Source organism: Eucyclogobius newberryi, unplaced genomic scaffold (assembly GCF_026437365.1).
Source record: "Eucyclogobius newberryi isolate DKJ021-1_F unplaced genomic scaffold, fEucNew1.0.hap1 SCAF_18, whole genome shotgun sequence".
Lineage (NCBI taxonomy): Eukaryota > Metazoa > Chordata > Actinopteri > Gobiiformes > Gobiidae > Eucyclogobius > Eucyclogobius newberryi.
In genome coordinates, this window is record NW_027315812.1 from 7,319,729 (window position 1) to 7,338,270 (window position 18,542).

General features: G+C 41.5%; 1 protein-coding gene across 1 annotated transcript in view; it reads left to right on the plus strand.

Annotated features, from left to right (window-relative positions):
- The window catches only part of LOC140364321 (cadherin-12-like), a 297,054-nt gene that overhangs the window by 237,619 nt on the left and 40,893 nt on the right, over positions 1-18,542 (plus strand). Inside the window, exon 7 of the mRNA XM_072450418.1 lies at positions 16,430-16,566. Coding sequence (XP_072306519.1) covers positions 16,430-16,566 — 137 coding nt within the window. The remainder of the gene's footprint in view (positions 1-16,429; positions 16,567-18,542) is intronic.

Below are 18,542 nucleotides of genomic sequence, written 5' to 3' on the forward strand. Positions count from 1 at the left end.
CAATGAAAATTATAATTAAAAAAATAAGAATTAAAAATTAATCGGGAATTGTGAAAATGCTATATGAAAGTAACGTACAGTATTATTCATTCTATTGATTCATTTTATTCATTTTTGTTCATTTCGTTCATTTTATTTGTTTTATTTGTTTTATTACTTACCGGTATGTACTATTTTATTTTTATTTTTTTAATGTATATTAATAGGGGATTATGATAGACAGCAATTACTTAAAGGCGCAATGGACGATTTTTCGGCGATTTGAGAACGCAGGTGGAAGTGCGCATGCGCACTCCCCCGTATGGACTGATACAACACACACATGCGTTTGTTTATTAGCGCAACGGAGCGCATCGCATCTCTCGTCTCCCGTAGATTTCTGTCCACTTCTGAGTCAGCTCGAACTGTCTTTCTCCGTCTTCATTTTGCCCCGTACACTGAGGGAACTATATTATGATAGATCCATGCGCTTAGGCACGCGGAAACATGAGGACGAACTGCACGTGGCTGCAGGTGAGCGGTAGGTGCGTTTTATGATTGATACGTGGCAGGACTAATGATTTATCCACGCCACGAGGAAATATGATACAAAATTTGCTGAAAAAAATCGTCCATTCCACCTTTAAATACGCTCAACCATTTTTTTTTAAACCATTTTTTATCTACAGATATTATATACTTTACCACAAATGTGCACATACTGTGGGAAAACTGCAATCAAAACTGAATGAAAATTAAATTAGGCCTTCTGCTGGTGCTGTAATATCTTTCACACACACATATCCATATATTATCCTTAGATTCTTGTAAAAAACACTTACATAAACAATACACGAAACACACACGAGCCGAACGTGCCATTATCAGTCTTTTTAAAACCTCCATCCCCCAAACGGGTGGAGAGCCTTTCCAAAGCCTCGCTCTCTGCAGAATGGCTTCAGCCGCAGAGTCCAGGATTAAACCGCAGTCCGGCTGAAGTGTCTTAAAGGGGAACTTCTTATCCTGGGCCCCACAGGCTCCCAGTCTGACGAACCAACGCGCACGCCATTAGCCACAATTTATGTTAAAACTATATAATCCTTAGATATGCAATTAACGTGATTAACCCTTATTATGCAAACCGCATTGGGCTGAGGTCTGTGGGCTCGTTTGCCTTTTGACCAAGTCTTCTTTAATTAGCGCATAAAGCTCCGTGAAGGAAAAAGATGTTTGACTTAATTGGATTATTGTTGCAGGGGCACAGTTACAGTCAATATTTACACACGTTTCTATTTATTCACTCGTGGGGTTTATTTCGGGGCTTCTTAGTAATAAAAGTGAATTAAATATGTGTGAATTAAGCAGCTGAACAGGGAGTTAAACGAGTGTGTCAAAAGCGTCTTCAAAGTGTTGGGAAAGTGTGATTTTTCTGGCAAGTGTCGCGATTGTGAGTCAATTATTATGTTTTAATAATACATTTAAAGTGACTTTTTTAACACGTCCAGGAGAATTGACAAAAAGACTGAAGTCGGCTCATGATCTGGCCGACTAATGAAAGAGTAACGTGTATTTTAGTTTGTTATTTGTGGAGGAAATGATTGTTCTTCAAATATTGCAGCCTTTACTACCGTATTTTCCGGAGTATAAGTCGCATTTTTGGGGGAAATTTATTTGAATAGGTGTACGTATGCTGACGCTAACACCTTCAGCTACATGAGGCACAGACAGAACTGTGGTAAGTGTCTGGTATGTTAACGTAACATATTAACAGTTATTCAGATAACTATAGCATAAAGAACATGCTAACAAGTTTACCAAAGCATCAGTTTTACCCCAAATCACTAAATCCATTGAATTCTTCTTCCTCTGTGTCACTTCTAAACAACTCCACAAACTCCAGAGGAAGAGAAAGTGCAGATTCTTCTTCTGCGTCGCTTAGAGCCTAGAGCGCCCTCTTGTGGTTGCCAATGTGAAAATACTGAACAATATCACATAAATACCAAAACTACTAAAAAAGGTGTCAAAAATAGTCCGGAAAATATGGTATTTGTTCATTACAATGAATCTTGCAGCCCTGATGGCCGTTTTGACCAAAGTACTGTCCAGTTAGAGGGCAAATACGCACTCTATGTTAAATTAAACCAGCCTTAAATAATCAACGTATCCATTGTAAAGTGTTAAAGTGTAATATAAGCACGCAGTTGTTATGAACAGGACTTTTTGGCAGAAATACTCAGAATGGCGATGATTTATGGACCTCAGAAACGCACAGGAGACCACCCTTTGAGGAGAGACGGGGCAGGGAAGATGACCTTGTACAACGGGGCGAATGAAAACAAGCGTAACTGACAGGTCTCCCAGGCCCCGTCACGCTTCTGCGATGGCCCGGCTCTCGCATTAATAAGTCCAAATCTTACCTGAATTACACTTTTTTTTTTCTTCACAAAGAGCAGTCTCATAAGTTCACAAAAAACACATTTAGTGATTCCATGTTTGTGGCGCTGTGAGACGAGGCTAAAGTTAGAGGAAACGAGACACAAATCCCAGTTTATTGTCGGCTTTTTCCGTGTTTCCACGTTTTATTACGACACGCGTTGGGTTTGGATGATGTCGGCCCCGGGTTGGAATGAGAAGTAACAATAAAAGAGTAAAAAACGCAGGTAATTAAGTACATTTGTATGCACTCGGATCATTCATACTTCTTTCACAGCTCAATGTATAATCTGAGAGACTTTTATCCGTGGAAATAGTGCTCTTTGTTTGTTCTGGTTGTTCTAAAGCCAGATTTTCTCTAGTTTGGCTATAGAAACGACAATATATTCCCTTCTTTACTGTTGGAAGGGCTCAAAGTGGTCAAAACTGGGACAAATCAATGCTTTTGCATACATTTGATGGGAAACGGGACATAAATAAGGACGTCCGGTCACCCCACACATGCACCATGCACTGGAAATATGATAGTTTTGGGTCTTGACGCAATGCTAACACGTGCTAGCTTTGTTTTGCTAAGTCCGTCGAGTCAACAAACAAAGTGATCCGGAAACGCAGCGGTTTATCGTGAGATCAAGTCAGCGTTTGTCGAAGGATGATTATTACAGAGCCCCCTCAGACAGCAGAAACACGTCAGGACCACACTGCTCCCATGGAAACGAGGCTTATTTGACCTTTTAACATAATATCTGTCGACGTAAAATGGGGAATGATAGCCTTTTCTTGTCCTTTTTTATCGAGCTTGCCGTCTTCGCCGCCTGGATATTAAGCGGCTTAAGCGGGAGCGTAATGCGCGCAACGCATTCGGGCCTAAATCCATTCATCACTGTCGCCGTCCGCATCCGTCAGTGTCATCGCAGCCTTTAATCTGAAGAGTATTGTCACTTAAAGTCATCCCGCTGAACACAAATCAATTCCGTCGTCGCGGCCCATCCTGCTGCATCATCAAGTCACGCTCCGAACTCCATCTAATGCGCGGTCGGCACGGCGGCGGCAGGAAACGGCTCCGTTTTTTTAAAGCGGAGCGCTGCGTCGACAAACATATGGACCCTGAACGTTGAGCGGCTCGCTTATGTGCTCGTTATGTTTGGTTTTATTGTCATGAGAGTTTTGACAGAATGCGGTGTTTTCAACCTCCAGTTCCCCAATTAGCGTCTGTGCAACTCGTTTTCCAGTGTGTGACATAGACTTTTCCCACCTAGTTGTACTACCGTATTCTCCGGATTATAAGTCGCACTGGACATGGTGAATAGGTGTGCGTATGCTAACGCTAACACCTTCAGCTATATGACGTACGCTAACGCTAACACCTTCAGCTACATAAGATAAGATAAGATATTCCTTTATTGTCCCACATGGGGAAATTTCATTGGTGCAACGCAGGTAGATACAGAGGTAGATACAGAAGAACAGATCACTTATAGGAAGTCTGAAAAACACTTTCAGCAGAAGATCTCCCATAAATAAATATGAGGCACAGACAGAACTGTGGTAAGTGTCTGGTATGTTAACGTAACATATGAACAGTTCTTCAGATAACTATAGCATAAAGAACATGCTAACACGTTTACCAAAGCATCAGTTTTACCCCAAATCACTAAATCCATTGAATTCTTCTTCCTCTGTGTCACTTCTAAACAACTCCACAAACTCCAGAGGAAGAGGAAGTGCAGATTCTTCTTCTGCGTCGCTTAGAGCCTAGAGCGCCCTCTTGTGGTTGTCAGTGTGAAAATAACGGACAATATCACATATAAGTCGCCGGCCAAATTATGAAGAAATGGTGCGACTTATAGTCCGGAAAATACAGTAATTCAGTAATTCATTTTTCCTCATATAATGGTATTTCATGTGTAAAAATGGCCAATATTGCATATATTTAAGATCTGAATAATGCTTTAAACTCTTTGCTTCACATTCTCTCTTGGATCTTTCTTTCACTATGTTCCATATTAATCTATGAATGCAAATGTATTAAAAAGACAATAAAACATATTGTGCAGGTTGAACAATGCTGTTGTTTCACACCTGGATGCAGTGTTTTCAACCTCAAATTCATTTATTATCCGTGTAACTAGTTTCCCAGTGTAAACCATGGACATTTCCCACCTAGTTGTAATTAGCGTGTAATAAATAAATATATTTTCCTAATATTGTGGCATTTCATGTGTAAAAATGTATCAAAATTGCATTAGAATCTGTAGAATAGTTTAAACTCTTTGCTTCACTATCTCTATGAACGCCTTTGATTTGACTCTGTCCCATGTTTATTTAATGGTGCTGTTTGAAGTATTCTGTGGATTTCAGGTTGTTGAAAGAACAAACATTACAACAAATATTTATGTCTGTAATATTTGGCCTTAATTACATTCATTTTGGCTCTGAATCCCCCCCAAAAATACATCGATTATACATCTAATATACATCTATTATCCAGTATGTCACACGGTTTTGTTCTGTTTAATCAATACAATCCAGTCACTGTAAATTGAACTCAACAGTACTTCAAACACACTTCCTGCCGTGGTCAAAACCGACATCGACGCGTCACGGCTCGAACTGGAGCTTCGCCCGGGACTTTTCGCCCTTTTTACCGCCGCAGCTTTCGTTTGTTCCGTTATCTTCCCGTTCCCGCTGAATCCGCCGAAAGTTGGAGGTACAAACGCGCACAGCTGGTGTTTTCCGACGGCGTCCAAAGTTTGTTCTCGTAAAGCAACGCTCGTAAACGATAAAAAAAAAAAGAGAACACAACGTAAACACAGCATCTGAGGCGGTAAAAGCGTTAGGGGCGACGCCGCGAATCGAACGCGCTGGTGCAAACAAGGATCCCTATTATGTGTAATTAATGCCTGTGAAAAATCGCAGCTTTAAAGTGTGTTGCTCGGCTTTTTTTCCCGAGTCTGGATTCAAAACTCTGAACACGTGGGATTCTGGCAGATGTGCAGTTTGTCGTGTTATACAATTGAGAAAGAACAGGAATGCAAATGTGTGAACTCTGTGCGCCAGGTGACAAAGAAGGAAGTAGCACTCAAACGGCGTGAATAAGTTCATTCGTGAGTACTTTTTTGGATTGTACACAGTTGGACAGTTGGATTATTGTAGCATTGGCACAGTTAGAGTCAATATTTAGACACATATTTATTTATTCACTCGTGGGGTTTATTTTGGGGCTTCTTAATGATAAAAGTGAATTAAATAAGCAGCTGAACAGTGAATTCCATTACTGTTAAAAGCTAAAAGATTTTTCTGGTAAGTTTTGCGAATCTACAGCAAATCTACTGTAAGTCGCACTGGAGTATAAGTCGCACCAGCCAAAAAATGCCGTGTTACCGCGTATTATCGTGTGTTACCGCGTACTACCGCGTGTTACCGCGTGTTACCGTGTGTTACCGCGTGTTACCATATGTCACTGCATGGTACCGTTTGTTACCACATGTTACCGTGTGTTATTGTGTGTTGCCGTGTGTTACAGTGTGTTACCGTGTGTTATCGTGTGTTACCGCGTGTTACCGCATGTTACCGTGTGTCACCACATGTTACCGTGTGTTACCGCATGTTACCGTGTGTTATCGTGTGTTACCGTGTGTTACAGTGTGATACCACATGTTACCGTGTGTTACCGCGTATTACCGCGTGTCACCGCGTGTTACCGTGTGTTACTGTGTGATACCCCGTGTTACCGCATGTTACCGTGTGATACAGCGTGTTACCGAGTGATACCACGTGTTACCGTGTGATACCGCGTGTTACTGTGTGTCACCGCGTGTTACTGTGTGTTACCGTGTGATACCGCGTGTTACTGTGTGATACCGTGTGATACCACGTGTTACTGCGTGTTACCGCGTGTTACTGTGTGATACAGCGTATTACCGCGTGTCACCGCGTGTTACCGTGTGTTACTGTGTGATACCCCGTGTTACCGCATGTTACCGTGTGATACAGCGTGTTACCGAGTGATACCACGTGTTACCGTGTGATACCGCGTGTTACTGTGTGTCACCGCGTGTTACTGTGTGTTACCGTGTGATACCGCGTGTTACTGTGTGATACCGTGTGATACCACGTGTTACTGCGTGTTACCGCGTGTTACTGTGTGATACAGCGTGTTACCGTGTGTTACCGCGTGTTATCGTGTGTTACAGTGTGATACGCGTGTTACCGCGTGTTACCGCGTATTACCGCATGTTACCGCGTGTTACCTCATGTTACCGCGTGTTACCGTGTGTTACCTCGTGTTACCACATGTTACCGTGTGTCACCGCATGTTACCGTGTGTTACCGCATGTTACCTAGTGTTACCTTGTGTTACAGTGTGTTACCATGTGTTACCGTGTGATACCACATGTTACCGTGTTATCGTGTGTTACCGTGTGTTACTGTGTGATACCACGTGTTACCGCGTGTTACAGCATGTTACCGTGTGATACCACGTGTTACCGCGTGTTACTGTGTGATACAGCGTGTTACCGTGTGTTAACATGTGATACCGCGTGTTACCGCGTGTTATCGTGTGTTACAGTGTGATACCGCGTGTTACCGTGTGTTACCGCGTGTTACTGTGTATTACCGTGTGATACCACGTGTTACCGTGTGATACCACGTGTTACCGTGTAATACCATGTGTTACCGTGTGATACCACGTGTTACAGCGTGTTACTGTGTGATACAGCGTGTTACCGTGTGTTAACATGTGATACCGCGTGTTACCGCGTGTTATCGTGTGTTACAGTGTGATACCGCGTGTTACCGTGTGTTACCGCGTGTTACTGTGTATTACCGTGTGATACCACGTGTTACCGTGTGATACCACGTGTTACCGTGTAATACCATGTGTTACCGTGTAATACCACGTGTTACCGCGTGTTACGTGTGATACAGCGTGTTACCGTGTGTTACCGTGTGTTACCGTGTGATACCGCGTGTTATCGTGTGTTATTGTGTGTTACCGCGTGTTATCGTGTTACCGCGTGTTACTGTGTGATACAGCGTGTTACCGTGTGATACCACGTGTTACTGTGTGTTACCGCGTGTTACCGTGTGATACAGCGTGTTACCGTGTGATACCGCATGTTATCGCGTGTTACCGCGTGTTACTGTGTGATACCGAGTGTTACCGTGTGTTACCGTGTGATACCGTGTGTTACCGTGTGATAGCGTGTGTTACCGTGTGTTACCGCGTGTTATCGTGTTACCGCATGTTATCGTGTGTTACCACGTGTTACTGTGTGATACAGCGTGTTACCGTGTGTTATCGCGTGTTACCGCGTGTTACCGCGTGTTACCGCGTGTTATTGTGTGATACCGCGTGTTACCGTGTGTTACCGTGTGATACCGCGTGTTACCGTGTGTTACCGTGTGATACCACGTGTTACCGCGTGTTACCGTGTGATACCACGTGTTACTGTGTGATACCGCGTGTTACCGTGTGTTACCGTGTGATACCGCGTGTTACCGCGTGTTATCGCGTGTTACCGCGTGTTACTGTGTGATACCGCGTGTTACCGTGTGATACCGTGTGATACCGCGTGATACCACGTGTTACCGCGTGTTACCGCGTGTTACCGTGTGATACCACGTGTTACCGCGTGTTACCGTGTGATACCACGTGTTACCGTGTGTTACCGTGTAATACCACGTGTTACCGCGTGTTACGTGTGATACAGCGTGTTACCGTGTGTTACCGTGTGATACCGCGTGTTACCGCGTGTTATCGTGTGTTACCGTGTGTTATCGTGTTACCGCATGTTATCGTGTATTACCACGTGTTACTCTGTGATAGAGCGTGTTACCGTGTGATACCACGTGTTACTGTGTGTTACCGCGTGTTACTGTGTGATACAGCGTGTTACTGTGTGATACAGCGTTTTACCGTGTGATACCGTGTGATACCGCGTGTTACCGTGTGTTACCGTGTGATACCACGTGTTACCGCGTGTTACCGTGTGATACCACGTGTTACCGCGTGTTACCGTGTGATACCACGTGTTACCGCGTGTCACCGTGTGTTACCGTGTGATACAACGTGTTACCGTGTGATACCGCGGGTTACCGCGTGTTACCGTGTGTTATCGTGTGTTACCGTGTGTTACCGCGTGTTATCGTGTGTTACCGTGTGTTACCGTGTGATATTGCGGGTTCTCCCCAGGTTCTTTGGTTTCCTTCATCCAATCACGTGCGCACGTGTTTGGTAAATCGGCAGCGAATGAATGTAAAGCTGAACGGTTGTCTTCGTGCCAACACTGCAACCGGTTACTTTGGGTACAGACACACATATAGTAAATTGTGAAAATATTCGTACTTGTAGCACCGCCCCAGTACTCGCAGTACATGTCCTACGCTGAACTCTGAAATGGGCTTTACAAGGCCGTGCGCTGTCGGCTGCTGCGCTTCGCTTGTAATTATCAGGTCGGGCATTTTAAAGATGACTTTTCCATTTTATAGTTCTGACATGCCCGATTCCACCCCTGATTTATACTCAAGGCAAGCCATTTCTTTTCCAATTTGGCTGCCGTGCCCCTCCACGGGCCATAAAACGTGATCAGTATACCACAATAGACCCATCCCGGGGAGACACAAAACAAGTGCAAAAGTTTAAAAAATGCATGAGGAAAAACCCTTTTTGTGTTGGAAATCCACGGTATTTGGTGGTAAATGGTGCTCTGGAACGCGGCGAAGGCGTGTGTACCTGTTGTCCTGTACTCTGGCTGCCGTTTCATACATCTAGAACACAATGAGAGAGTACGGATACTGTCGGACGAGAATAGCCATTTGCTTTCTCACCAGTCCGTTTAGTCTTTTGTATTCTGCAGCGGCGTAAAAAATTCATCATCTGCTCCTCACACAGTTCATTTGCGAGCCACCGGAGAGCGCCGCCGCGTCCCTCACCCGAGAACAATAAGAGCGCTGACCCGTCATGCATAGAGAAGGATGCTTTTACAGTGTTTTTTGGGACGGTTCAAGGCCCCGCGGCGCTCCGTGTTATCGGTAACCGGGGGAGACAAAAGGCCGTGATAAATACTGCACAGCTAATGGAATTTAAAGGGATTCCTAAACTTTGAACCACTCCGAGCTCCATTGGCTGCGAGATGTGCAGAGGTCAGAGCGAAGTGGTGTATCTGCGACTAATAGGCGAAATTATTTATAACGTTCAGCACTGGGTATGCGCCAATTCTGCTCTTTCGGCTCCAATACTTTGGTTTTGTATCTGCAGAAACGTATCATCGACCGATACTTATATAGATACTATACAGAAACATTCAGTCCTTTCCTTTAAGAAACACAATTTGCGCATGAGAAAACTCGACGTGATTAAGATGTGTTCCGTATTTTCTAGACTATAAGTCACGCCTTTTTTCATAGTTTGACCGGGCGACTTATACTCCAGAGCGACTTATATGTGATATTATCCGTTATTTTCACACTGGCAACCACAAGAGGACGCTCTAGGCTCTAAGCGACGCAGAAGAAGAATCTGCACTTCCTCTTCCTCTGGAGTTTGTGGAGTTGTTTAGAAGTGACACAGAGGAAGAAGAATTCAATGGATTTAGTGATTTGGGGTAAAACTGATGCTTTGGTAAACTTGTTAGCATGTTCTTTATGCTATAGTTATCTGAATAACTGTTCATATGTTACGTTAACATACCAGACACTTACCACAGTTCTGTCTGTGCCTCATGTAGCTGAAGGTGTTAGCGTTAGCATACGTCATGTAGCTGAAGGTGTTAGCGTTAGCATGCTTGTGTCTGTTCTTGGTCTTGGATTTTATCAAATAAATGTCCCCAAAAAATGCGACTTATATGTTTTTTCTTCTCTATTATATATTTTTTGCTGGTGCGACTTATACTATGGAAAATACGGTAACTGTAATGTATTCTTCAAATCATGTCCGACCAGCTTTTGGATGAACAAAGTTATGAGACGTTATGAGTCGAAATTCACTGTTAGGTCAAAAGTGGGTGTTCTTTTTATTGATTTTTAAAGATTTTTGATGTCAAATCATGTGACATTTCCCTCTTTGATTTGCACGTTGAACATTTCCCCCGCGCTCAAGTGGAATTGTAGTTCTTCAGCGGATGATCATGGCTCCGATCGCCGTTACACTTTTACGATCCGGACGAGCATCAGCCAGATCTTTACCGTCCGTTCCTCTGTCACTATCTCCACGGCGATGAGCTGAATCTGTCCACACCAGGGCTGAAGTCAGGGAAATGTAATCTCGACCGATTAAAAGGATCCTCATCTAATCGATCTGTTGACTAAAGGAGACGGTGGCGTGAAAGTGGCTTTTGACCCAAACTGCATTCTAATAAGATCACAAAAACACTGTAAATTCAACTAAAAAGCACCAGGAAACTGCATTTACATGCAAAAAAGGCTGATTAAACTCACGATTCACTTGCAAATCTCTGTACTCCCTGCTGGTGTGCACATTAATCCTCATAATCTCAAGCAAATCATAATTAAAAGCTACTACCTGTGTGCGTAGGAGGTGAATGAATAATACATTAAACGGCTGTACCTGATTTTTTTTTTAAGTCGTTTAGCAAAGTTTGTTTTACTGTAGTGCAAACATATTGTAAAAAGCAAAATGAGACAGCTGTGTGCCGTTTGCAACTCATTATAACGCATTTTATCGTCCAAGAACCCGGACGTGTGCTTTTAGCCTGCCGGTTGTCGTTGTGGTTAGGCCGATCTCGATGTCAAAAACTGCAAAAAGTGCTTACGGACGTATTGCGACGAATAAACGAACGCCGCAAACGATTTAAAATGAACAAACTGTGTTTTTTTAATCTTTTAGACAGTAGAAATCACTTGTACTTCCTTTAAACAGTTTGGAAACCGTACACGAAAAGCCCGATGGAACAAAATATTGAGCAAGTAGATGATAAAAGTGAAAATCCTGCATGAAATATCAGTCTGCTTAGAAAGGCGATCTCCCCATGTTCAAGCCAATCAAAATAAAGTGTGAAACGCCCGTTATTTCCCTCATAATTACCTTGGGTATTGTGTGGCCCCGCTGAATTAGAACAGTTCAAAGCAGCAGATAACGCTGTAATTAATTTTCAGATCTGCTTCTCCTCGGATGCGTTGCGGCCCCTACACGAGCTGTCGATGAGGCCCATTCTCATAGACGCTGTTGGGCCAATTACAAGTGAAAGGCGTTTGATGTTTTTCCCATTATATATAAATGACCGCCATGCATTATTCCCACGCTCGCTTCGTGCCGATCCCCTTTAAAGTCTCGGTATTTGTATTGACTGCTTGATATGAGATGCTTTCACGGACATTAAAGTGCGTTTATTACAAAGGAATCCCACAAGACGGAGAAACCGGCGAAGCGGGTTAAGCTAGGACGGCCTGAAGAGCGGTGATGGGTTTTAAATCGCGAACGAAAATAAAAAACGTTGCGCTCTCCTGTCGTCCTGTCGTCCTCAGAGCTCCAGTTTTCCACGTCCGGTCTCGTAGATTTAAACCGCAACAGCGTTTTGAGCCGCAATCGTTACAAACGTGCTGTCGCTAGCGTTAGCTGTGTCACGCTAACGTTTCTTGTGTCCACGTGGGGCTAATGTAAGGTGACCAGATTTTTTTATGTAAAAATTGGGACACACCCGGTTTGGAATGGGAAGTAATAATAAAAGAGTAAAAAAAACAAGGTAATTAAGTACATTTTTATGCACTTGGATCATACACACTTCTTTCACTGCTCAGTATATAATCTGAGAGACGTTTATCTGTGGAAATTAGTGCTTTTTTGTGTGTTTTGGTTGGTCCAAAGCCAGATTTTCTCTAGTTTGGCTAAAGAAACGACAATATATCCCCCTCTTTACTGTTGGCAGGGCGCAAAGCGGTCAAAACTGGGACATGTCTTGAATAAAACTGGGACAAATCAATGGTTTTGGACACATCTCCAAACTTGGATGTCCCGTCAAGAAAAGTGAAAAAAAAATCACACTCAAATGTTGATTTATGAACTGCAAATGTAATAACAACTTCCGAGTTGATAAATGTTCTTAATTTGATAATTTTTTGGTCTGATTTGAGCACATTTCTAGCTTTTATCACTCGTTTTAGCCCTTTTTGTTAGCCGCCTGCTGTAATTCAGGCCCGACTAGACACTGGGAACAAAGAGACGTTACTCAGGGGCCCCGAGTTCTCAGTATCTAAATAAATAAGTGTTTAAATCCTTTGTAACTCTGTATTTTGTTTACTGGTTTGACGGGGACAATGCGGTCATACATATTTAAAGCGCTGTATTCATGAGTTCCGGGCGAACGATTCCTCCATGACCTTTCTCCGTGCAAAAAAATATCATATTCTGATTTGATTTGTTAAAAAAAGGACTGAAAGCCATGAATATCTCGTGCTAATTCTCTATTTGTGTGCTCGCTTGGGTTTTTCCCTTCACGTTTATATTCTTATTATACTTATTCATACAGTAAAGGCTATGATTGATCACATCCAGACATAATAATCCTGCTTGTCTTCATTTATGTATTTATTTTTCTCATTGTGTGTCATTTTATTGCAGTAATACATTTGTTTTGTCACGTTCTTTTAATTGGTGATTTATTCAATTAGTCTGACAGAACTGTCATGGTCTTGAAAAAAATAATAACTTAATTTTTCTTCATTTATTTCCTTTAGTCCACCATCTGATAAAGTGAACTGTGCTTGTAAAACATAAAAGGTGGAACTATCGAAGTACATTTCAAAGTAAAAATCAAATCAACCTTTCTGGGATGAATCAGCATTGTTGTTATTTTTACACTTTTAACTCTCTAAATCTAATTAGTTAGTTATATTGGCTTTGTGTGATGAAATGTATCATGTCCCATAAACTGGACTAAACAGGACTCATACCTTGTGTGGTTTACATTTAATTGCCATTTTTATTTGGCTGCCTAAATTAAATGAATAAATAAACTTAACTCTTTTTTCTTTTTAATGTATTTTTTTTAATTAATACTTTAAATAAATTAAATAAAAATAAATACATTAAAGAAAAGAAAAGAAAAATATGAACAATGTAAAAAATAAATACATTTAAAAAATATGAAATAAAATAAGATAAATATATTAATGAATAATTTAAATAAAATTGTCATGCTACTGCTGGCCACTCTGCCACGAATTCCCCCTATATTTTGTTTAAACATCTGCTTTTCTAGCGTTTTACAATAAAGTCTGGTTTGACATTACTGACTAATTGGTTTCGCATTCCAAAAACAACAACAAAAAGATTCAAAGATAATTTTTCTAAACGCAGAGATCCAAATTCAAGCGGGTGTCTCTGTTTAGTTGTGAAACTTCCCCCCGGCTCCGGCCCCTCTGACTTTAAACATGCATCAGTAGCACCGCGCCCTGAGGGGAAACTGCGGCGCATTGATCTCTTGAACCCTTGAAAGTAATGTATCAAAGACGACTGTAACGCATTCTGACACGGCCATGTTCGCTTCAAGGCTACGCACTCTCACACACGCCGACAAATCAAAAACCGAAAACAAGCAAATTCAAGCCGTTTCCGGTCAAGTGCTTTAGTTCTCCGATCTAATTAGTGTAAAAGTCTTAAAGGTCTAAGCATGTGAGGCCTACTCCGTCTAATGAATGGGTCAAGTGGATATAGGAGCAGCTTGGCGTAAAAAAACACACACACGCGCACAAAAAAACAAGTACTATAAATATTAATGAGCGCTAGCCTTTTAAGATCAAATAACTCGCAATGAGGGAAGCGTGGAGAGGGTTGAACTCAAAAGGTCGGAGCCCGGGAGAAATGAGCGTCCAGCGAGCGCTCGCGTTAGCCGGGCCGCGGACCCCGAAACCTCGACCTCGTCCGCGGAAAGACGAGACTCTGGGAACGCGGCGTGGAAGTCTAAACGTGTCCTTCATAGAGCAAATGGCATGGCTCGATGAAGGGGGCGTGGTCGCTGCGTGTTGCTACGCTCGCGTCCGCCTTTGTAGGGCCGCGTTGTTGTGTTCGAGCTAACGGCTAACAGCGTGTGGTGCCCGTGAACGTGGCCCTCGCTCTGTTCTCGAGAGCGAGCGACGCGATCCTCATTTGAATGTGTCTGATGTAGAGTACAAGCCACGTCACCTCAAAGGGCTGGAAAGACGGAGCGAGTAGTGGTGGCGGCGCCCGACTGATTTACCGTTTTAGCGGCGTGCTAGTCGGCCATTATGTTTTCGATTAGCCAGCTAGTCAAACGATTGTTTTTATTGTACATTTAGGCTTTTTAATACATAATCAATCAAATAAAGGTTGTAAAAGTGGTGACTGAGGGCTTCTAGATAGAGAATATTATGCAAACAAAGTGTGTTATTGATGACATTTCTTTGATATTTGGGTTTAAAAATGTCATTGTCTTAGAAAAAAGGTCCACTTGGCACTATTAGCTTTTAAAATATAAGGTTTGCTAAAGCTCATTGTTGTTTTTATTGAAGTGGACATCATCATAATCCAACAGAATACATTAAAAGTCAAAGTTTATGCAGATATAGTTGCCAGTGTCCATACTCCAGCTGTATTTGTTTTATGTTTGAAGTGAAGCTCCAGCCAATCAGAGCGCTCGCTGCTTACGGCACTTACATTTGGACTGACAACGGATAAATACTTGTATTATTTAAAGCAGACAGTGCACAGTGGTCTGAAGATACTATGGGATTCAGAATCAGAAAAAGGTTTATTACCATTGTCAAATAAAGCATGCATCGAGAGTTTACTAATACAATAAAAATAACGTTGGTCTCAGTATGTACACAAAACTGACAGATGGTCGTATATAGTGCAGAAAGTGAACAGTGCGATGAAGAGTTATTGGTGTCGAGTATTCATGAGTCCCAGGGAAAGAAAATATTAAATGTATGAAATGAATAATGACTAGGGTAATGTGAAGGTTTGAAGTATAGGGCATTGTGTTGTTAGCAGAGGTAATTAGCAGTCATTTAGCTCACATGTATTTTCACATGTGGTTTACTGTTTCCTTTACACTACACTTTTTTTTAATTAGAAATAGTCACAAAATCCCTTCGGAATCTTGACTTAAAGATGTTTGGCTGTCGTTGATGTTAAACCTAGTTATCGTATTTTCCGGACTATAAGTTGCACCGGAGTATTAGTTCCACCAGCCAAAAAATGCATAATAGAGAAGAAAAAAATGTATATAAGCACTGCTATTTTGGGATAACATTTGTATTTGTTAATTTGTTAATTATTTTGGCCAAATTTAAGACATACCGTATTTTCCGGACTATAAGTCGCACTGGAGTACAAGTCGCACCAGCCCAAAAATGTATACTAGAGAAGAAAAAAACATATATAAGTCGCACTGGAGTATGAAATGTGGTTGCAAGTGTGAAAATAGCAAATAATATCACATATAAGTCGCTCCGGAGTATAAGTATATAATTATAAATATAAGTATAAGTCGCACCCCGGCCAAAACTATGAAAAAAGGTGCAACTTATAGTCCAGAAAATACGGTATAAACCCTCGCCCTTTCAATTCAAAACCAATAAATAGTCATAACGTTCAGTTTTTTACCCTCATCTTGACATTGTTGACACGTTTAACGCTAAATCAGACACAACTTCACTAAATCTGCCCGTTACTCCTCGTGACCCTTCGTTCTGAGAGTCCTGACTTTGTGTCGGTCGGACGGCTTTCGATAGATTGATACGCCCCCCCCTCGACCGCGCCCCCCAAAATAATGCATTTACTTTACTTACTTATTTATAATGCATTTACTTTACTTACTTATTTATTTTAAAAAAAAGCCTTCAGTCAGCACACATTACAAAATTGGAAATATATATGCGACATCAGCAAATTCCCCCGAAATGACCGTTCACGATGACTAATGAAGCCCGCGCCCGTGTTATATTAGGTCTAAATCTTATCGCGGGGGAAATTAGGCGAGTTCATTTCGACGTTCAAAATGGCCGATATTAAAGCAACATTTTCCCGCAGGTACTCGATCGACTGGAAGAGCGACCTGGACAGCTACTTCGACATCGATCCGGTCGAGGGCACCATCTCCACCAACGAGCTTCTGGACCGGGAGAACGTGGCGCAGCACAACGTCTCCGTCGTGGCCACCAAACTCAGTAAGTCAAAGATCCGTCGTGTGATGATGTCGTTAATGTTGATCGAAAGTGCGAGATGCGTTGAAAAAGTCTAATGTCACGGCGAAATGAGCGATATCGAGTGTTTTCTATTCAAATGACGGCAAAAAGAGACAGAAATGTTCGGTTTAATCATCCAAACGAGGGGATGGAGTGATATCGACGCCCTCTGGTGGTCACTTTGATGGTCCATTTATGTTTTTTCCCAGTTTTTGAACCTCAACCAAGGCGTTTACAGGCTCATTCTGACACATGACTTATACGTTATAGAGATTATGCAAATATTATGTTAAGATATCCATTTGTATTCATGTCGCACACCTCTGTTTTGTAGAAAGCATGTCGTCTTTTGTCTGTAATTGTAATATACTGGTGATAACTGGGACTGTCCACGTGAAACCAGGTTCAAACATTCCATCTGCAGCAAAAAAATAGCATCATGAAAAACATCTGTATTCTTTAATATTACAGACTTTGTGGAGCCAATCACCTACAATATCATTTGAAATTGAAACTCAGTCCGAATGGAAATGGAAATGTGTTGTGACTTATGGATGTCCAAATATCAGATTATAGTGTGAAAGATCATGATTTTACAATTATTCACCTTTAATTATGTATGTACTTATGTATGATTATATTCATTTTTGTATGTATTTATTTATGTTTTTATGTATATATTTATTTAATTATGTATGTATTTATGTATATATGTAGGTATATATTTATTTATTTAAGGATGTGTGTATTTTTATCTATGTTTTTATTTACTTATGTTTTTATTTATGTATTTTTTAATTCATGTATTTTTATTAATTTATGTTTTATGTATTTATTTATGTATTTAGGTATATCTGTATTTATTTATTTAAATATGTATGTATTTTGAATTGTGTTTTTTTTATTTATGTATTTATTTATGTTTTTTTATTTTTTTTTATTTATGTTTTATTTAGGTATATATTTATTTATTTAAGTATGTATGTATTTATTCATTTATGTTTTTATGTATTTATCAATTCATGTTTTTATGTTTGTTTTTCAATGTATTTTGCACATTAATTCACAAAACAACAGTGAAATACGTGATTCTCTTTCATCCACAAGCACGTCAAACCAAACTCTCTGAATGAAACAGAACTTCATGTTCAGTCTGACTTTTTGCTCGCATAGATTGATCTTTAATGACTTATATTCGCTTCTGAACCGTTCATTTAATTGCTAAAACGTGCTGATAATGGTGTAAAAGTATCGTCCGTTATTGCGCTCCGAGCCCAGAATCCTTTTCCCTCTAAACAACCCGACAGATTGAGCCGTCTTTTACTCGATGGCGGTTCCCGTGTTGTCGGCGAGCTTTATGGCGCCGATAAACCATGATGTCCGCGGCGGAGGAGGAGGAGGAGGAGGTGTGTTCGGGACAGCGCCTCCTATAGCCGCTCTGCCTCTGGTCTGTTTGTGCTTTTAACTGCTTCTGCTTCTTTTTCTGTTTTATATAAACCTCAGACGGCAGCTCCTCCGGCCACAGCAAACTCTTACTCACTCCACAATAAAAGAGCTCCACTTAAGTTTCTTTACAACGAGCAGTGGTGACAAAGAAAGTTTCAAACGAGCAGCGAAAAGGTCCAAGTTAAAGGTGGAATGGACGATTTTTTTTCAGCAAATTTTGTATCATATTTCCTCGTGGCGTGGATAAATCATTTGTCCTGCCACGTATCAATCATAAAACGCACCTATCGCTCACCTGCAGCCACGTGCAGTTCGTCCTCATGTTTCCGCGTGTCTAAGCACATGGATCTATCATAATATAGTTCCCTCAGTGTACGGGGCAAAATGAAGACGGAGAAAGACAGTTCGAGCTGACGCAGAAGTGGACAGAAATCTACGGGAGACGAGAGATGCGATGTGATCCGTTGCGCTAATAAACAAACGCATGTGTGTGTTGTATCGGTCCGCACGGG